This window comes from Vespa velutina, chromosome 4 (assembly GCF_912470025.1).
Source record: "Vespa velutina chromosome 4, iVesVel2.1, whole genome shotgun sequence".
In the NCBI taxonomy this organism is placed as follows: domain Eukaryota; kingdom Metazoa; phylum Arthropoda; class Insecta; order Hymenoptera; family Vespidae; genus Vespa; species Vespa velutina.
In genome coordinates, this window is record NC_062191.1 from 10,719,956 (window position 1) to 10,740,687 (window position 20,732).

At 28.2% G+C, this 20,732-nt stretch overlaps 4 protein-coding genes across 6 annotated transcripts; 2 read left to right on the forward strand and 2 right to left on the reverse strand.

Moving 5' to 3' along the window:
- Nucleotides 1-661: 661 nt before the first annotated feature.
- LOC124948839 (tRNA pseudouridine synthase-like 1) lies at nucleotides 662-3,146 on the forward strand. Its single transcript, XM_047493062.1, has 7 exons — nucleotides 662-819; nucleotides 1,160-1,285; nucleotides 1,381-1,515; nucleotides 1,609-1,755; nucleotides 1,840-2,074; nucleotides 2,160-2,379; nucleotides 2,524-3,146. Exons 1-7 carry the CDS (start codon nucleotides 773-775, stop codon nucleotides 3,036-3,038), a joined length of 1,425 nt encoding a protein of 474 aa, XP_047349018.1. The 5' UTR covers nucleotides 662-772; the 3' UTR covers nucleotides 3,039-3,146.
- LOC124948834 (vigilin) lies at nucleotides 3,088-12,040 on the reverse strand. Of its 2 annotated transcripts, XM_047493047.1 has the most exons (23): nucleotides 11,903-12,040; nucleotides 11,721-11,789; nucleotides 10,267-10,466; nucleotides 9,948-10,163; nucleotides 9,644-9,850; nucleotides 9,352-9,567; nucleotides 9,080-9,263; nucleotides 8,666-8,980; nucleotides 8,486-8,595; nucleotides 8,219-8,375; nucleotides 7,945-8,120; nucleotides 7,745-7,876; nucleotides 7,521-7,667; nucleotides 6,883-7,041; nucleotides 6,663-6,797; nucleotides 6,376-6,594; nucleotides 6,135-6,270; nucleotides 5,893-6,041; nucleotides 5,693-5,821; nucleotides 5,502-5,612; nucleotides 5,211-5,408; nucleotides 4,917-5,135; nucleotides 3,088-4,837 (listed from the first exon to the last, which is right to left on the reverse strand). In XM_047493047.1, the coding sequence occupies exons 3-23, from the start codon at nucleotides 10,423-10,425 to the stop codon at nucleotides 4,601-4,603; spliced, it is 3,711 nt and encodes a 1,236-aa protein (XP_047349003.1). In that variant the 5' UTR covers nucleotides 10,426-10,466; nucleotides 11,721-11,789; nucleotides 11,903-12,040; the 3' UTR covers nucleotides 3,088-4,600. The 2 variants fall into 2 exon arrangements, with proteins under 2 accessions (XP_047349003.1, XP_047349005.1); XM_047493049.1 differs by lacking the exons at nucleotides 11,721-11,789; nucleotides 11,903-12,040 and adding an exon at nucleotides 11,347-11,504.
- A 1,230-nt stretch (nucleotides 12,041-13,270) lies between these two features.
- LOC124948840 (arf-GAP domain and FG repeat-containing protein 1) lies at nucleotides 13,271-16,289 on the forward strand. Of its 2 annotated transcripts, none has more exons than XM_047493063.1 (6): nucleotides 13,271-13,562; nucleotides 14,455-14,966; nucleotides 15,068-15,262; nucleotides 15,335-15,511; nucleotides 15,764-15,891; nucleotides 16,005-16,289. In XM_047493063.1, exons 1-6 carry the CDS (start codon nucleotides 13,399-13,401, stop codon nucleotides 16,056-16,058), a joined length of 1,230 nt encoding a protein of 409 aa, XP_047349019.1. In that variant the 5' UTR covers nucleotides 13,271-13,398; the 3' UTR covers nucleotides 16,059-16,289. The 2 variants fall into 2 exon arrangements, with proteins under 2 accessions (XP_047349019.1, XP_047349020.1); XM_047493064.1 differs by having other exon boundaries at nucleotides 13,417-13,555.
- A 124-nt stretch (nucleotides 16,290-16,413) lies between these two features.
- On the reverse strand, nucleotides 16,414-20,524 carry LOC124948841 (cytoplasmic protein NCK1). Its single transcript, XM_047493065.1, has 4 exons — nucleotides 20,041-20,524; nucleotides 18,649-18,906; nucleotides 17,333-18,270; nucleotides 16,414-17,247 (listed from the first exon to the last, which is right to left on the reverse strand). The coding sequence occupies exons 2-4, from the start codon at nucleotides 18,665-18,667 to the stop codon at nucleotides 17,026-17,028; spliced, it is 1,179 nt and encodes a 392-aa protein (XP_047349021.1). The 5' UTR covers nucleotides 18,668-18,906; nucleotides 20,041-20,524; the 3' UTR covers nucleotides 16,414-17,025.
- Between the last annotated feature and the right edge of the window lie 208 nt (nucleotides 20,525-20,732).

Below are 20,732 nucleotides of genomic sequence, written 5' to 3' on the forward strand. Positions count from 1 at the left end.
AAATATTGTTAAATTCTAGAAAAATTTGTAGTTTTTTTTAGATTTTATAGACTAAAAAAATAGAGATTTTACAAGCAGTGTTAGCACATTGGCAAGGATCTAGATTCATAATTCAGGAAATTTCATAAGTTCGAGGATGAATGATTCCGTTTTTTTTTATTGTACCGATGTAAATGATAATAATAAAATAATTTACTCTTTTTTCTCCTTATTATTTGAAAATTTAGTAAGGTTTTACTATCCAATCTCATATTTATTTCCTTCATTGATGACTGAGGTGATTTTCACGGTAATCTATGCTAGACAGGATACAGCAGGAGTATAATATTATTCGATAACAAATACATATAAAGTATATACATTTATCGATTATTTTTTCAAAATTAATAATTAATGAATATATATATATTATATATTTATATTATTATTATTATTATTATTATTATTATTATTATTATTATTATTATTATTATTATTATTATTATTATTATTATTATTATTATTATTATTATTGTTATTGTTATTATTATTATTGTTATTATTATTGTTATTATTATTTTTAATAAAGATGAAAACACAAGTTCGTTTCTACATTATCTACGAGATTTTTCTCTTAGTACTGTTTTATGGCTTCCTCTATAGTTCATATTATTACTATTATTATACGCTACCATCTGTCGCTGAAGTCACGCACGTTTTAGCCTTAATCTAGTAAATGCTAGTCAATTGGTGGATTAAAGATATAAATATATCTTTATATGAATAATAAAAAATGGGAAAATATTTCTTAAAATTTTCCTTTATTGGAACATTATATAGGTATATAAAATTCTTCTGTTAAATATAGATATTGTCATGAAAGATAACATTATATATCTTTTATATAATATTATATATAATTACATATATTCTTTTATAAAAATATTATATTTATATAAGTATGGATTTATCTGTAGAAAAGTAAACCGAAAATATTACTAAAAATATATAATTTAATAATTTAACATTTTATGAACTATAAATTTGGTTAACTTTACTTAATTAATATTAATTAAATTATATATATGTATAGTAAATTATTATTATTATGTTATGTGATTTTACATAAAAATTATTTTCTTTATTGAATAAAAGATATTAATAAAAAATCTGTGTGAAGAGGATTGCAGAAACATTCAAATAGGAATATTCTTGATAGTGACTCTATCCAAGGTGCTATAGAAACAGGCTTACTAACTTTATATCCAAAACCTGTATCAAAGCCAAGATTATATTTAACTAGCAGGTAATTTTTGTAATATTAAACTTTCTTGCTTAACATTGTTTATAAAATATTTTTAATATAGAATAGACAAATTATGTTTTTTTAAAAATTTGTAGAACTGATTCAGGTGTACATGCATTATATACAATTGGTCATGTAACATTGGAAAATAAATATAATGTTTTATATAATTCAGAAGAGATAATAAGACAACTTAATCGTTTTTTTGGAAAAACTTCACATTTTATTAGGTAATAAATAAAATTGGCATTATCGATAACAATAGTTATTGTAATGTTACTATGTTACTTGTATAAATAGATATAAGACTGCTTTGTTTATAGAATATTAGAATGTATTCCAGTTATAGATGATTTCTATAGCAAGAAAATAGTTACATCAAAAACATATATATATAGGTTTATGATAGCTAAAAAATATGGTGAACAAAGGATACCTATAATAGAAACATGTCATACTTACCATGTAAGGTAATGATAAAATTATATATAACAAAATTGCTTTAAAACAAATTTAAATATTAAGCATTCATAATTGTTACATGTGTCTTTCAGATCTGAGACTTTTGATATAGAAAGAATGAAACAAGGTACACAACTTTTCATGGGTCTTAAAGATTTTAGAACATTTGCAGCAAATTCAAAAAAACTTATAAATGTTAAATATGTGCGCAATTTAAATAACTTAACTATAGAAAAAGCACAACCTTTAATGTCTTTTGATGAACTATCTACAAATTTTGATTATTGGCATATTGTAATTAGTTCTAGGGGTTTCTTATATAATCAGGTAATATACTGCAGAATTAAAAATTTTACTTTATTTAGTTTATAAATTACTTATAAATTAATATTTCTTGTATGATATTAAATAGGTTAGACGAATAGCAACAGCATTGCTTGGATTAGCAACTGGAAATATAAATGAAAAAGATATAAATACAATGTTACAAGTTCCGTCAAGTGAAAATTGGAATCAGCATTTAAAGATCTTGCCACCACATGGATTATATCTTGTAAAAGTAGATTATGATTTTGATACATTAGAAAAATTTACGATAAAGGATAAATCTAATGAATTAAACATTGATAAATGTATGTATTCAATTCAGTGAATATTGCATTTTTTATATTAATAAAAATATTTATAGCATGATAAATTTTATTTTGCAATGAATTTTCAAACTCTTATAGAAAAGAAAAGTATGAATTTGAGACCTTCTAGAACAGTTATTACAGATATTCTTGGTAGAAGATACGAAGTTGTAAATGGGATAAAGAAAGAATTAACACAAGGTTTACCATTTGTTCTTGATGAAAAGCCTGATATGCATATTGCTTTTATTATACATGGTTTATTTCTTAGTTCACAAGATCCTGCTGTCAGTATAGAAATACTTAAGAAATATAACATAAAACATATTTTAAGTGTCGGTATTAATTTGAATCTTAAATTTAATAACATAGAATATTATCAGTGCGAGTTACTAGATTTGCCAGAATCAGATATATTCTTACCAGTAAAAACATGTATTAATATAATACACCAAAATCGTCATGAAAATATTCTTGTACATTGTAATGCAGGAGTGTCCCGCTCACCAACTATTGTTATTTCTTATTTGATGGCTTTAGAAAATCTTTCATATGATGAAGCATACGAAAAAGTTAAAAGTAAAAGAAATTGTATCAAACCTAACAGTGGATTTGTTCAACAATTAAGAAAATTAAATGTATCAGATTTACTAGAATAAGATTAAAATATGAAATTACATATTGGGAGAGAAAAGAAAAACTCCTGTGTAACAATAAATCAGTTATGTAGTATATTCTTACAATAAAATTCACGTGTTTTGACATTATTTATCTATGTGTACAGAGAATGTAATAATTACAATTTTTATATTTATAACTCATTAGAAAAAGTATATTCATGCACAGCTTCTATCAAACTCTTATGCCAAACTAAGTATGTTAAAATTTGCTAATTCTTGCTTTCTTACATTTAACCATGCACTGGGGATGACATAGGTCGCTATACCAAGTAAGCTTATAAAAAGTACTGTAAATCTAAAAAATATAAGTGAATTTCTGCATACATGATACTCCTATTATCATCCTTGTAATAGAAGTATTATGTACTTATGTGGTACCTGTTATACATTGATTATATTTATTATTATAGTTATTATCAATATATGTCTCTCTCTCTCCCTCTGGCGCGCGAGAGCACGCGAGACTTTTTTCTAATATTCAAATTCCTCTAACAATTGAAATGAGCTGTCTTGAAGAAAATAGACAAGGCACTTGAACCGAATATTTTTTTCTTAGCTAGTTGGCCTCAGAAATAGTAGAATGCAGGTTTGCACATGATACATTAAGTGATGAATAAATAAATAAAGTCTTCTAACGAAATGTATTTTATATCTTCTTTGACCTACAAAATATTGACGATTCTTAACAACGGCGATTCTGCATCTCATATTTCAGTGGCTATAAAAGAGCGCACGTGCGTGTCAAGGCTTTCTAAAGATTGTTCCTCCAACGCACAATATTATCTTTAAAGCTTTCAAGCAAAACCAGTTAGAGTAGTGTTACATTCTCTCTCATTAACTTTTTGTATAATATATCGGAATTTAGGGATGCAGAGAGCAACCCTATCAACTAGGTAACAAAGTATGAAATTACAATAAGATCTAGGAACATTTTCCTTAGAAAGACCTTAAAGCTTCTTGATACGCATGTATTTTTCCATAGTTTCTAATATCATGATGTGGTTTAAAATTGATTTCATTAAAGTTTAACACAACAAAAAGAAGCAATTTATATACAAAAATATAAATAAATTAACAAAATATTATGCCAGACAGAGTGAAAAGCTCACTCACACAATCTAAATGAATAGACAATCTGAGAATTATATAATACACAAAAGACTACCTTCTAAGAACCCACAGCCTTAAGTACAACATATCTGTACCTGAAAGGCATATCAACAAAATAGTTACAAGGCTACACATTTCATTGTGTATAAAATCATGTGCTTCCTGTATCTCAATGTATATGCTAACGTGGCAACAAAATTATAATGTCTTGCATTGCAGTTACAGATACATAGGACATTGGTGTGTGAATTGTAAATATAAACATCATCGTCAAACGTTATGTAGCAAACCAGTGTCAAAGTCCAATAGAGTGGCCAGGTCGTATGCAGCAACATCAGTAATGGAATAGGGAACCACCCAGGAGGGCGTATATACTTTTATACTGTTTGTCAGAGGAAAATTACCTTACAATGATTTTCTAGAAATAATTCTTAACGTTTAACACCCCAAGGACCATCAGGAGCTACAATTGGTACATGAGAATATCCAGCAAATTGTGGAAATTCTTCAACACTCGCAGTATTTGGAGCATTCTGTTGCCTTTGCTGTTCCCAAGGACCCCCTTTCACAATAAAACCAGACTCACTTACATTGTTAGTTAAACCTCCATCATAGTGATGAGGTGTACGAAGATTTTCGCGATATTCATTTTCTAATACATCTTGCATCTAGAATTTAAAATATAAATTAATCTATGTCTACTATTATCAATATTATATTTAAAAATATAAAATGCAGAATACATACGTATTCTTCTTCTAAGTTTAGAAGATGATCCTTAGCTTGAGCAACATTTTCTTCTGCTCCCTTTATTGTAACAATATTAGGGTCAGGATCAGTTTTTCGTGGAAATTTAATATCCACTTTGTATTCATCCATTATTTTACGAATATTTCTGCCTTTTGAACCAATCAAGCGTGAATGTACAGCAGCATTTATATGTACCTCTTCTTTTGTTAATCGATTCTACAGAAAAATAATATCTGATAATAAAATTTACATTCATCAAGTTTATTATTTATCAACATAATTTAGTCTTACCAATTCATTAACTATTTTTGTTATATCATCACGCGCACTATAAGCATTTTTTTCGTAACCAGTTATAGTAATGATATGCTCTTCTGGATTACCTTTGCGAGGAAAATTTATTTGAACATCATGATCACTACGTATTTTGCTAATAACGGCCCCTTTACGACCTATTATTTTCGGATGGTATTCTGGATCAATTTCGATCTAAAAATAAGTAACATGTTAAAATTTTTTTTGTGTGAAATAATAATATGAGAAAGATATAAAACATTGATTACGAATAAATATATTAAATACCTTTAATTCAAAAGATTTAAGTGCTCTCTCCTGACGATCAGCTTCCAGAGATTTACACTTTTCAAGAATTGCTTGTTTTGCATTTTCAACACATGATGGTGTTCCAGAAATCTGATTAATGATTTTTATGTTAATACCGATAACTTAAAATTATATAAAGAATCGTATGAATATATTTACGAAGAATATACCTTTATATAATCAAGTTTTTCTTCTGCAGGTGATAACATAATACGAACATCATACATATTCATTAATTCTCGTACATCACGACCTTTCTGACCAATAATCGAACGATGAAAATTAAATGGTACTGGTACCTGAAAATGACAAATTTTTATTATATGATTGTCAAAGAAATTTTTTTGAAGGTTATTTAAAAAATACTAACCTCGATTGTTATAGGTACAAGATCGAGTAATGCTTGTTTAGCAGCAGCTACATTTTCTGGTTGTCCAGTAATACGAATTATATTACATACAAGAACATCTGAAAGTTCTCCATCCTCACCATCTATTTTTTCAGTAATGTGATGTTTCTCTATCAAATTATTTAATAATATATGTAATATAATGTGTATTTATATTTAATTATGCTTATATGCATTTAAAACAAATATTTTAATATTTTTACCAAATATATCACGATCAGGGAATTTAATTTGCACGTCATATTCAGACACAATAGTTTGAACTTTATGGCCTTTAGCTCCCATTACAGTACGATGATGTTTTTGAGGTATTATGCAGTTTACTGTTACCATAGATTCCTGCAAAAATTTAACATATTCTTCGAAAGATCCATTTTTCATTTACAATGTCTTTTATAATGAATAATAACTTTAAGAAATGTATAAAGTTATGTTACAACTTACTAATTCTCGAACAATTTCTTGCATTCGTTGTTTTGCTGCTTCAATACATTCATGTGATCCCTTAAGAATTACGCGGTCGCTATCAACACCTGCTCTTGGAAAAGAAATTTGTACACCACCACATTCGTCAGCAATACGATGCAAAACACCTCCTCTTCTTGCTACAAAATGTCTATGATGTTTAGGGTCAATGTGTATTTCACCCTCAGTAATGTTATCCTATGACAACAAAAAATATTATTTAGAAATTTTAAGTATGTTATTAAAAAGTATTGATAAAATCTTACAATTTCGCTGATATTTGCTTCCAATTCAACTTTAGCTTTCTCTACAGCCTCTTTTTTACCCATAATAGTAATAACTTCCTTGTCTTGATCTTCTTCAGTTGGAAAAATAATACGAGCACCTGTAGATTCTCTTATCTAATAAAAAAATTATTTATATACAGAGATTATTTTGATTTTTAAATTATAATTATTACACCTAATATCTGCTTGAGAATATTACCTTTTTGATATTGGCACCATTTTTTCCAATAAGAAATTTGTGATGTTGAATTTTGGCACGAACTTCAACAGAATAACTCGTAAGTTGTTTCTCATTAGTGAGTTCTAATAATTGTTGTTTTGCTTTCTCTACGTCCTCTTTTGGACCTCTGATACTCACCTAATTAAAATATAATAATTTTATTCTTTTTCACATTTGTGCATTTTTATTATTGTATATATTTTTTTTATATTTAATACAAATATAAAAATATATGTTACACAAAATTAAATGGTTTGAGTGACACAATAATTAGTATTTTATAATTCAAACAATAAATTTACTCTTATATTATTTTGGAACATTTCTTTTGTGCAAATTAATTACGATAAAAAATATTTCGTTTCAATATGACTTTTTAAAATAGTTTTAATAAAAATTTACAAAATATTATTGAGAAAAAAATACCTTGACAGAAGAAGTGTTCAAACAAATTATAAAAAATCTGCTCAATTAATCAATCTGATGTGTTCCTCGAAACCTTTTAATTTTGTATGAAACATTTGTTTGTACCTTTGTTACATACCTAGAAAATTGCATGCATTGATTTTAAAAAAACAACTTACATTTCTAATATTTATTCAAAGTTATTTGTTTACCTTATCACTTCTGCTTTCAGCAGTAGGAAATTTAATTGTTACACCACCACAATCTTCCATAATAGAATGTATTAATTTACCGCCAGTTCCAATTAAGAAATTATAGAACTTTGGTGGTATTGTTATTTCATCGATCACAATATTTGCCTAATAAACAAAAAAATTATATGAAATGTTAACAATATTATTCAACTTTTGCGTTTTCATATTCTTATAATATATACCATTTCATTTTGTATCTTTTGTATCATTTCTTTAGCTTTTTCCACGTTTTCTTTCTTTCCAGTAATGGTAATAACATCACTTTTTTCACCTTCCGCAGGTAAATCAATTTTCGTTTGTGTTTCTTCTCGTATCTAAATAACATCATGACGTAATATAAAAAAGAATTAAAGTTACATTGCCTTTTTTCTTCCTTACTTACCTTCTTGATATTAACACCACCCTTTCCAATTACAAATTTATGAAATTGTTTGAAAATGGGAACTTCTAATACATGATTGTTTTCATTCAATTCTTTCACAAGTCTCATCAAATATTTATGGCACTTATCAACATCTTCTTTGGGTCCCCTAATTTTAACGATATCCCCTTTCTCGCCTAGAAAAAAGAATTTATATATAATAAATTCCCAACATATTTAATTTAAAGGTTATATGTTAAAGGAATAAGTAAAATAAGTAAATAATATTGAATACCTGGACTAGGAATTACGATTTGTACTTGATTAAATTTATCTCTAATCTCTTTAATATTATCTCCTTTATTGCCGATAATACTGCGATAAAAACGATGATCTATTACAACATCTTTTTCGTTTTCGTTCTCTAATTTTTTAATCATCTCCAAGAGTTCCTAAACAATTAAGATATAATAGAAGTTCATAAATAAATTTTAATAAAATAATTACCAATGTAAAAGAATATGTGGCATGTACACACACACACACACACACACACACTAACCGTTTTGGCTTTCATTACACCTGCAACGTTGCCTTCAATACGAATTACATTACTACCATCATTTTCAGAAATGTTGATTACAACACCTGTACCTTCTTTAACACGATTTACTGGAAAATATAGATATATTTCAATATTACATAATAACAAAAAAGCAAGAGAAAAAAGTAAAATTCTTACCATTACATCCATTTTTACCAATTATGTGTTTATAGAATCTAGGATCAACATTTAATTCTGTGAATGTAAGTTTTGACATGAGGTCATTAACCATAAGTTGAAGTTCATTTTGTGCCTTTTCAACTTCTTCTGGAGGACCTTCAATTTTAATTTTATCCTCTTTACCAGTAAATTCTACGTTTACTTTAGGCATTTCTTGTGTAACTTTTTTTATGTTTACACCTTTCCTTCCAATTATGTACTTGTGTAGCCAAACAGGAGCTTCTACTCCAGCCGTTCGTACGCTGTTAGCTTTTTCATAAACTTTATCTAGTGCTGCATATAAAAAATAATAAAATTATAATACGAAAAACTAAAAATTATAAATATACAAATTACGTAGTTGTTAACATGAGGATTTAATAATTATCTTACCTTGTCCTAATTTTTCTTGAGGACCTCTGAGAGTAATCGTTCCTGTTGCAGAATCCGGAGCTGGCATTTCAACACTTACACCAGTTAATTGTAAAATTTCAGCTATAGTACTACCACGAGGTCCAATAACATATTTATGTTGTGATTTGGGAACTTCAACTGAAACTGTTGTACATCTTCTCTCCTAAGTTAGAAATGTAGTAAAGATTAATATTGAACTAATAAGTATGAGAGACAAAAAATAATAAATATTTATATTTATAATAATATACCATATCTTTATAAATATGTTCTATTTTTTGTTTAGCCAATAAAACACCTTCCTTTTCTCCAGCTATAGTTATTTCATCATTTTGTACAGAGGGTGGAGGAATATTAATGCGAGCACCAGTTTCATTCATCATTGCATTTAAATTTTCATTATGTGCACCATATATGAAAGGATGATAAATTTTTGGCATAGTTATCCTTTCAAAAGCTTTTCTAGACTAAAATATTAATATAATGTATATTATATATAAACACATATAACGTTTCAAAAGATCTGTGGAATTACATAACTACCTGTTCATCAGAAATAACTCTGATTTCATGTTCAGCTTTTTCTATTCCATCTTTAGTTCCTGTAATTGTTATTATGTCTGATTGATCTTGAACACCCGGTACATTAATTTTTGTTGCAGTTGTTTTTTCAAGATCTTTAAGCCTTTGCCCTTGTTTTCCAAGAATCCAGCGATGATGATCCTTCAGAATATTTATTTGTTTACTTGCCTGGAATAAATAATTATAAAAGTAATATAAATTAATAGATAAAGTAAGACTACTAAATCATATTTGTAACAAATTTAAGTGAAATTAAAAATTATACTTGAGTTTGAAATGTTGTTAAGATTCGTCGTTTTGCCTCCAAAACTTGACTTTGTTTACCAGTGATTAGGAATGTAAGAGACTGATCTTTCGAAGTTGCTATTTCGATAATAGTATCTGTCTCCTTCATGATTGCTTTACATGTTCGAATCGATTCACGTTCTCCAAATTTATCACTATGATCAAATTTGCGTTCCTCACCTGGTACGCGAAATATCTATAAAATAAACAAAAAAGAAATAATAATTTAAATAGAACCATATAGAACAGAATTAGCTATATACGATGATTCGTAGTTTATAATTCATTAAAAAAAATACCTGGGTAATCGTTATACGCCCAAGTTGCATATTATTATTTAAAGAGAAACTATTTAATCTCCCAATGCTTGAAGCTGATTCTGGGAGTACTGGGAATGTTTCATCGTAGGTTGGTGGCTCATAGTCCATTCCCTCTTCCATTACTGATTGCTGCTGCATATTGCGATTGTCCTGTTTCGTGCCAAGTCCTTACAGTAGCACTATAAAACAAAATAAATCGATGAACGATAACATAAATTTGATCAAAGATTTCTTCAAATAATAATGAAACAAGTAATTATAATATATAATGCTTTTTAATTTGTATATACTTTATTTTATTTAAAAGATATATTTGTAAAAGATATATTTTAAAAATAACAAAGGATATATAAATACCAATAAAATACAGAAATATGATCAGTAATCAAATATTAAAATAAAATCGACTTATCTTCGTAATTAATACTTTTTGAATCATAGTTACTTTATTATTATATATACACCTTAATATTTATTTTCGTGATCATTACTTCAAAAAACATAAAAAACTAATATCTTCAGTAAGTTTTATATTACTTTATATCATACGTGTAAAAATATTTTATGTTATAATTACTTTATAAAATTATTTATGTTACAACATAAACTTTGTGAAAAGTAATAAGAAACATAATAGAAATCATTAAATAATTTATTTCTTTCGTATTTTATTAAAATCATCATAGATAATCCAGTTAATTAATATATTAATTTTATATATATGAATATTTTCCTAGAATATATTTTTATATACTTCTTAAATACAAAATGAAAAAAAATTAATCAAGATATAACTTATATTGTTTTTTAAAGACTCCCTGATTTATTAATTATTTTATTAATTAAACAAAGCAAAGAAATATAGATTACATATATTATAAGAAAGCAATTTCACCAATAAAAAAACATGAACAAAAAATGAAATTTGACTAAAATTAAATATAAATATATAAAATAATAAAAATCTAAAATCCAATGGCAACTTTTGAAGATAAATTAAAAAGACAAAAAAGATTAATATTCCAAATCTATAACATGCTTATTACATTGAAATATTACCTTGATAATTATAAATAAATCTATAGAGATCTGTGCATAATATATTTTTTGGTATTCCTTTTTCTTTAAACGTTAAAAGAAAGATACTTTTTCGAAGGAAGATTAAATAAATTAACTCGAGATAAAAAGCAGCATGTCAACAATCAGAGGTTGAAGAACTAACCACCATATGGAATGAAGTATTCACCTGACACGTCACGACTTCACTAACCTCTTCCCATACGTATATTTGAAGAATCTTATTCTGAATTACGAAACGAAAAATTTTCTATTTATTACATAAAACTCCAGTTCTCAACTTACCATTGTTAAAATTAGACTGACCTATGTTCATACATATAAGAAATGAATAATATCAAGAAAAGTGTACTTACTCTACCGTAATCGAAAAGTCCGGCCAAGTAATAAACGTGTATTAGCTAGCCAGTTTACCGATGATCTGCCTGAAACATCCCAAGATCGATGAATGTTAAATACGAAAAAGTATAATATATATAATTAAATTAATGCTTAGTAAATGATTTTTCAGAAGCAAAAAATCTACAACGTTCCTTACCGGTCACGTAAAGTGAAATGTAGTAAAATCAGGTAAATGCTCAAATGTTGCCTGCATGCAAAAATTCTACCATCGCATTAGTCGTAGTCTTTTTACACATTCCGTTGTGCTATTACACTTTCCGACCAATAAGAACGAAGAAATGTTATCGATGACCAATTATAATTTACAGATATTTAATTGAATTTATTAAAATTAATTTAAACTATATAAGTAGCTCGAAAGTATCATTTTCTTGTGACCAATAACAGTGATCAATTAACTTACACTAACCAATCATAATAGGAGAAGCGGGAAACATTCTCGTTTCTTTTAAATTCCTTTGATCAATTACACAGACATTATACATAAATAGAACTATATAAAGAGTATTATACATTTATTTTTTGTAAATAACGAAGTATTTATTATATGTATACTTTTTACTTGAAAATTACTTAATACATTTTGCTTTATTGTTTTATTATTTATTTGTTATAATGTAACTATTATTGGTGGAAAAAGAAGCCAGTTCTATCAATGCATTAGCTCATGAACGAATCGTTATTAACTATAAAATTTATAATACCACGGATCACTATTCATTTATTAGATCGAAACTTTAATTTCTTTTGGTTTTGACCTTGATTTAGACCTTGACATTACGTTTAAATTTCAATGGTTTGAAAATTGTTCGATTTTTTCAATTAACTATTATTAACGACGGTTAAACATAGAAAAAGGTAATTATGTAAGTGAACATATCCCAAAATTTCCTATAGAATGTATTATTGTAGTTTTTATTCTTGTATTTTATTCTTTATATTACTTCTTGATTAATTCGTCTATAACATGTTCAGAATTATATAAGTTCAATCTTCTATTGAAAATTATTTAAAGAAAATGTTATATTTGAATTATATATGACAGTAAATTTTAATATATTAATTCTCTTATTTATATGTATATAATATGCATATGTAATCGAATCAAAAATATTTTTCCATGACCTCAAAAGATCTTTTCCCTAATGCTTATTATTCAAATCATGTTTCGTAATACAACATTCATTGCAATTGAGTAAATATATATATAGACACACACACATATTTTAGCAACTATCATACTCTAGCATGTAAGCTTAACATAAGAGTTTAAACGCACAAATGTATACGCCAATCGGTATCTCCATGCAATGCTTTTATGCATCTGCCAAAAATGGCGTCCGTATGTGAGATCTCCGATTGGTCATGTACTCTTATGCATGTGCAGATCTCTCTCTCTCTCTCTCTCCTTTCTCTCTCTCTCTCTCTCTCTCTCTCTCTCTCTCTCTCTCTCTCTCTCTCTCTCTCTCTCTCTCTCTCTCTCTCTCTCTCTCTCTCTCTCTCTCTCTCTCTCTATCCGTTTGTAATGGAACAGCTTGTGTGATGGCCTTAAGTTCCGTAAACGCAACGCGAGAGGATTTGTGATATTGTTCTCTGCGAGTCTACGAACTTTACGACGTAGCATTTCGTACGATGGCATCTTCTAAGAAAAAACAAGACGAGAAAAATTTAAAGATATTACGCGAACTGGTTTCGCTTCCGGGAAACAAAGAATGTTTCGACTGCCATCAACGAGGACCAACTTACGTCAACATGACAATCGGTTCCTTCGTCTGTACATCTTGCTCTGGTATGCTGTAAGTACATGTTTCCTAGAAGTTATTATACTCGTTTGGCCCATTATTCCTACGAATTAATATTATTTGATAACGCATTCCATTGTGATTTCTATATCTTTCTGTCCTCTTTGGTTTATCGCTTCTTCTTCCGGATAACGGATTGCGACACCAGCATTTTTTCTCCACAATGCTCGGCACTCTATCATTTATTTTTCACGAATATATCGTTCTTATGATCCCTTTTTCTGATCTTTGTTAGATAATTAAAAGAAATGCTCTTGCCATTGGATACAAATAACTCTTAACTCATTTTCTGAAATGGATGTAGATAAGCTACATGTTCGAAATTGACCAAATGATATCTTCTCAGTTGATAAGTATAGCATCATTGATACAAATGCATAGTTTATAAATGTGTGTTATACATTTTTTTTGCATAAGTATCAGTAGTTTCTTTTTATTCAAGAGACTAGAAATTAAAATAAGCGTTGTTAAATTTTGTATCTAATATTTTATATTTTTCATTAATTTATTTATGGTCAGTATTAAATTTTGTATCTTTGACAAGTATATTGAAAATAATTATTAACAAATATCTCTATTATTATTTTTTTTTATAGATAAGAATATGTATTATCTAATTATAGAAAATTTTCTTTTAAAAATATACATTCAGTATATTTAATCTATTAATTTAAATGACAATTTTCATAATGTATTAAAATTTATATCTTCTAAAAATAAAAGCTTTACAGAATAAAATGAAGAACATATAAAAGTGGCATGTTGCCAAAAGGGAATATATATATTTTTTTGTGTACAATGTAAAACAAGATGATGAAATTATGTTCTTAACATTAATTCAAGATTGATCTTTGTTAAAAAGTTGTATTTTTGCATCTTTCCACAGACGAGGTTTGACACCACCGCATAGGGTAAAATCAATTACCATGGCAACATTTACTCAAGAGGAAATAGATTTTATAAAAGAACGTGGTAACGAATGTTGTGCAAGAATATGGTTAGGTTTAATGAACTCAAATTCACCATTAAATTCAGATATTAAAGATGAACAAAAAATGAAAGATCTAATGAACGCAAAATACGAATTAAAGAGGTATTATTTAGATCCGTCCGTAGCAAATCAAAATTCTACTCAACAATCCCAGTCTATGAAACAAACCAGCATTCCACGGGTTCCTCTTTCTGGGACATCTACTACATTGCCGGTAGTGGCACAGAAAATCAAGAATTCAGAGCCAGCTAGTACCAATAATTTTACATCAGACTTTGTAGCTGATTTTAGTAATGTTCCTGAACCTTTTCATACCACAGTGCCTGTCAATAGGCTGAATCAATCGGTTACACCTCAGCCATTTTTTGCTAATTTTGACAATAATCCTGTTTTCAATACTCCTAAAAGTATGTCTATTTTATTTACTTTAATTTAAATAAACATATTAACAGTAAAAATTTCATTCATAATTGTTAGAAAAATTTTAATAAGTTTATTTTATTTATAGATACAGATATGTCAACTACACTTAACATGAGTGGAGGAAATTTGCTAACGGCAAATATGAATGGAACTAAAGTGCCTCCATCAGAAGATCGTTATGCGGCACTCAAAGACTTAGATTTTTTGATGAAACAAACACAACAGAAAGAAGAAACAACAAAAATATTAACATCAACATGGAATGCTAACAATTTCAATAGTAAGAATATTTACAAATTTATATAAATTATATATAAAATAAAAGAAATATAAACAATGCTTTGTGTTTCAGCAACAAATTCTATATGGAATGCAGATAATCAAACAACACATGTAATTTCAAATCCATTTACGAGTACTGATGTGTGGCGACCATCTGTTAATGTGATAAATAATAATATGCAGCCAGAGAACTCTTTGTGTAATCCAATTAATCCATTCAAACAAGTGCAATTTCCTGTAAATAATGGTAAGTTTTAAAATGAAAATATACTTTTAGAGTATCATACAATATATGGAAAGGTATTTATTTCGTTATTATTATTAACTTATTTAAAAGTCATTGAATGTGTGTGTATGATTATCCGATCGTTTTGATCGCATTTTATGTAATAGTTTCTTGTAATATCAAATGATCCAAGCAGTATTGATATTCAAATAACATATTATAATATATTGATATTATTTAATTTGCATAAATAAAATTTATCTTAAAATGCAGATTCACAATGGATGGGTATAGATTCAGCTAATAACAGAGATACTGTTCAATTTAGTCAGTTAACACCACCACTAACGAATAGAGTTTGGCAACCAACTGTTCCAGCATATCACGCGAATCCGTTTATGGCAAGTAATCAGTTTTCTATTCTTTAACTCTTACATCGTTAAATTTATTTTGCTTACTACACAAATTAATTTCCTTTATTCCTATATTGTAAAGTCTAAAAACATTGTTTCAGGTGGGCACAGGTGTAAGCACTATGACAAGAAATTCTAAAAATCCTTTCTTATGATTATGCGAACATAAATTTTTAATAGAGCTACGAACAAATAATGCAAAGTACTAAAATATTGAAACAAAAACTTTAGATTAGGAAGATTGTTTATATGTGACCTTATTGACTATTAGCGTTACTAGCTTTTATTCTTAGGAGCACCAATCTCTTATTTGTATAACTAAAGTAATACTTTTATTTATGTGACTATAATGTACATGTTTAATAAAGATAAGCTTTGTTACTAAATTTATAATACTCACTGAACCAAAAAAAAACAACCCTAATATAAGATTGGTTCTTTGTGGTTTTATATAAATATAATTAATCATTTATTTATGATGTGATAAAGCAATAAAATACAAAATCCAACAAGGGTATATTCAAAATAAGCAATGGAACGGTAATATATGTATATGTATATATATATTACCTGGCACACACTTAAATACGGTTTATTTAAAAACTTGTAATAAATACAAAATCACAAATGAACACGTTGTCTTTGTCGTAATTTAATACCAATAGATGATGTGTAGAGATCCACTTAATAGTTCGTAATTGCACGATAATTGTTATTTGATCATTATTCTTGCAGTCTATATTATGTGTAGTTATATGATATATTATTAATCATAATAACATGGTCGGTGGTGTTATTGTACAATCACACGTGGATATAAGAAGCCTTTTATCAACTAGTCAAATGTCACAACTGCCATATGATATCATTTTTTTATTCTTCTGCAGAGTTTGGAAGCTCCAACAAGTGTAAGAACTGCTAATGGCAATTACTTAGAATAATAAATTATTTATCAGTATAAATGGAGAAACAATCAAGAATCTCTAATACATGAGTTGACCAATTATGTTAATCATTATGTATAAACATACGAGCTGTATGATATTGATATTACTAGGCAGGCATCGCGTATCGAAGTGATACATCTCAAAGCGCATGGACTTTTGCATGGCACGAATTCATCTAGCAACCATTACTGCTAGGATTGCCTTTTGGTAAAGGACGCACCAGATATAATTTCTCGCCTTGCTTGTTGGTATAAATAGGTGCTCGTTGATAATGATCTACCAACTGATCTAATGTGTGGAACTTTCTCTGGCCAATGCAATACAGTGCTCCTTCTACATGTACCCTAAAATGCTTATTACGTCCTGGAGCTTTTAAGGATACAGAATAATCTCCCATCTAAAACACACGTGAATAAAAATTATTTTCAACACCTTTTTTATATTCATTATTGTAAAAGATGATCATGAAGTTTTATATTTACATTAGTTTCACTATCTCTGATTAAGAAGTCACCATCATGACCATGCTGATTGAGCAAAGTATCACACTGCGATCTTGTAATATTGCCATAATACCAAGGTTTTCCAACAAGATGTGGTCTATCGCCTGGATCAGGTCTTCGTTCGAGAGAATCATTTGCACTAATTTCATTACTCGTTACGCCACGATCGCGGTATGGTTGTGTTAGATATTCACTGAGTTCTTGAAGATAATTACGTGGTACAAGGCCAATTTGCCCTTGACTATTTCTTGCTTTGTACCACTCAGGATCTGCTGGAGGACGATCGAGAATCTCCAAGCGATCACCTTTTTCAAAAGATAGCTCTTGATCATTGTTTGAAGAAAATGAATATAATGCAACTACAATATCAAGAACATTTTCTGCCATAGCATATGTATGAAGAGTATCATCAGCGTCTCCTTCTTCTTGAGTATAATTAGATGGGAACCACCCAGCCTGAGTACCACTTTGACCTCTCCACCAGCCATCATTGCTTTTCTCAAGTATTAGAATTCTGGTGCCTTTGACAAGTGATAATTCGTCTGTTTGCTGCGCTTGATAGTTATATTTAACAACAGCAGTACCTATTGCTTCGCTTGGATCAGCTGGTAAGCGTCTAGCCATAATTGGTGACTCTACAGCTCGAGAAGGTGAATTACTAGATGGTAATGTTTTAGAGCCAGAGCCCTTTTTAACTTTCTTCTTAATACTATCAAAAAGGGATGGTTTTTCTTTTTTAACATAGTTGCTTGGCACATAACCAGCTTGTCCTCTAGCACTTTGTACTCTCCACCAGTGCTTGGAATCATCGAGCAATAAGTAGCGCTCGTTTTTACGCAGATCCAATTCTTGAGCTCCTTGTGCTCCATAGTCGTACTTGGCGACAACGTAACACACGTCGTCTTGACTTGTTTTGCCTAAAATGTATTATGAAAATTATTTTGATATAAACTTATTAAATAAAAGTATAATAAAAATTTGCCTTTACAAAATAAAATAAAACCTATTTTTACAAAATTTATCAAATATTACTAGAACTTACTTAGGATAATGTAATAAAAGTAAAGCTATTTACTATACTAATAATAAATTCGATTTTTAGCAAAAAATAAAAGACAAGAATCAAATATATCGATAAACAAGATTATTATCAATATAATTCTTATGTAAATTAAACATTATGATCAAATAATACACATTTTTATTCAAATATATTTACATAAAATCTTTCCTAATATAAAGCAACAAAAAATAAATGTACAAATAAAGCAATGCATACAAGAATGAAAACGTACCATGCTTCATGGCTGCCATGTGCGAAAAGGGGGGAAGGTATGTATATAAAGTGTGTATATGTGTATTAAACTGTGCTATGAGTAGCTGCTACAGATGTACTATTCGAATTGTTTGTAATTCTGCTTGTACTATGTTGGTGACGTATGTGCAGCAGGCATTCATTCCTCAGCTTTTTTGTTTATTGATGGTAAACTTGGTGATCTCTTTGTTCAGACTCCATCGTTCTTGCGGGTAGGGCAAGCAAGCGCATTACCACACTTTGAAGGAAATAAAATGACAATTATTATCTTGAAATTACAAATAAGAAATTACAAAAATTATAATTTTTATTATTGAAAATATAACTTTCACTTAGAGATACAACTTATATAATACATACGGTTTGCTTATTAAATATATATATTTTATTTATTATAAAGCATGCGTCTATAGCGTCTATAAATGAATTATATTTTATATAAATATTACAAAGATTTACAATGTTTTGTAGTAATATCAGTTAAGATAGAAATAATTTAAGATGCTTTATCATATATACATATAATTTCTTATGATTTTCCAAGTATATTTAAATTTTAATTGCAATAAATAAAATTTACTCTGAAGATAAAAGATTTATTACGTGCATAGACAAGGCAATATTGTACAACTAAATTTCTAAAAATGAAATTAATATGTTGATATAATAAGCACATTCCTAAATTTGATAATAAAAAAACATTGATTATATTATAAATTATAAATATATACTATAAAAAATGTATCTGATTCAAACATGTACATTAAAATTTTTTTAGGAAGTATAACCAATTTATCATAAAATAAATGTTAGGTAGTTAAATAAAATGAATTTATATCTAAGGTTTGAAAATGCACACAGTACACACAAAAATTTACAGTATGTAATTCATAATATTTAAATCGTTTATTTATTAAAAAATGGTATACATTTTAATTAAAATAAAATTTAAATTAAAAGAGAGAAGAAATACGAAAAGTAAGTTTGTACTAACTGTTTCAACAGAGGTCGACAGGTGCAAAATTATTGAAGCATAATGAAAATTTTGTGTGTATGTATATGTATGTGTGTGTATGTATGTATGTATGTATGTATGTATGTATGTATGTATGTATGTATGTATATATGTATGTATGTAATATGTATGTATATATGATGTATATATGATGTATATATGATGTATATATGTATGTATGTATGTATGATGTATGTTATATGTATATACATATATATATAACCATAATTCTTATAAATAATAAATTACGAAAGGATTTCACAATATATAAAATAACGTTAATTCGCGTAAAATTGTCTACATCGTGAAAAATCGTTAAATCATCATAGCTCTTTTCGTGCGATTTCATCGACTTACCGATTTTTAAACTTGACATATTCCTGCATACAGATCCTAAAATCGACGTTTGTTACACGAATTGTTTTCCCCCACTCCGGCCCACAGCCATGAACAAGAACGAAATACAGTGTATGTAGGATTAAACTTTAGGGAAAGAGAAAAAGGGAGGGAGAGGGGTCGTCGAATAGGATGACGAGGGTACAAGGAATCAGGGAATGATTCCGAGGACCGTACAAAACTCCATCCACTGAACGATGTTGATCGTTACTGTTTTTCTACGAACACCGCACCGCATAGGAGGGCTACAACTTTTTTTGTTGAACCATAGAACCTTCTTCTGTGGTTAGAACCTTATACCTTACCGATGGTAGACACGAATATCTAATGCTTTACCGATTCCTCCGCTTCAATTAGTTTATGCGGCCCCTCCCGCAAAAAAAGGACAGACCCACCCTCGATACAGAAACACCAAATCTATGTTCGGGTAGCCGAGATTGACTCTCAATCCTCTATTGACAAATGCGACGGTAGCGCCACACGATGGTTCTTATTTTTATTACTAACATTCTATATAGAGGGCAACCGAATTGCATCGAATTAATGAACTATGATTGGATGAACTCTGTTCGTGTCTGATAATATTTAACCAATAACGACAATTTATTTTATGTGATTATTTTTAAGATTCTAAAATATTCTTTTAATATTTT

Bases quoted from the DNA above. Each gene is read 5' to 3' on its own strand.
- LOC124948839 (XM_047493062.1), top strand. From the start codon at position 773: ATGGGAAAATATTTCTTAAAATTTTCCTTTATTGGAACATTATATAG. The intron at 1,286-1,380 runs GTAATTTTTGTA...AAAAATTTGTAG, and splicing joins AGATTATATTTAACTAGCAG to AACTGATTCAGGTGTACATG. The intron at 2,075-2,159 runs GTAATATACTGC...GATATTAAATAG, and splicing joins GGGGTTTCTTATATAATCAG to GTTAGACGAATAGCAACAGC.
- LOC124948834 (XM_047493047.1), bottom strand. From the start codon at position 10,425: ATGCAGCAGCAATCAGTAATGGAAGAGGGAATGGACTATGAGCCACCA. The intron at 9,264-9,351 runs GTATATTATTAT...TTTCTAACTTAG, and splicing joins AACATATTTATAAAGATATG to GAGAGAAGATGTACAACAGT. The intron at 5,136-5,210 runs GTAAGACTAAAT...ATTTTTCTGTAG, and splicing joins CAAAAATAGTTAATGAATTG to AATCGATTAACAAAAGAAGA.
- LOC124948840 (XM_047493063.1), top strand. From the start codon at position 13,399: ATGGCATCTTCTAAGAAAAAACAAGACGAGAAAAATTTAAAGATATTA. The intron at 15,263-15,334 runs GTAAGAATATTT...TTTGTGTTTCAG, and splicing joins GAATGCTAACAATTTCAATA to CAACAAATTCTATATGGAAT. The intron at 15,892-16,004 runs GCAAGTAATCAG...ACATTGTTTCAG, and splicing joins ATCACGCGAATCCGTTTATG to GTGGGCACAGGTGTAAGCAC.
- LOC124948841 (XM_047493065.1), bottom strand. The intron at 17,248-17,332 runs GTAAATATAAAA...CGTGTGTTTTAG, and splicing joins TCAGAGATAGTGAAACTAAT to ATGGGAGATTATTCTGTATC.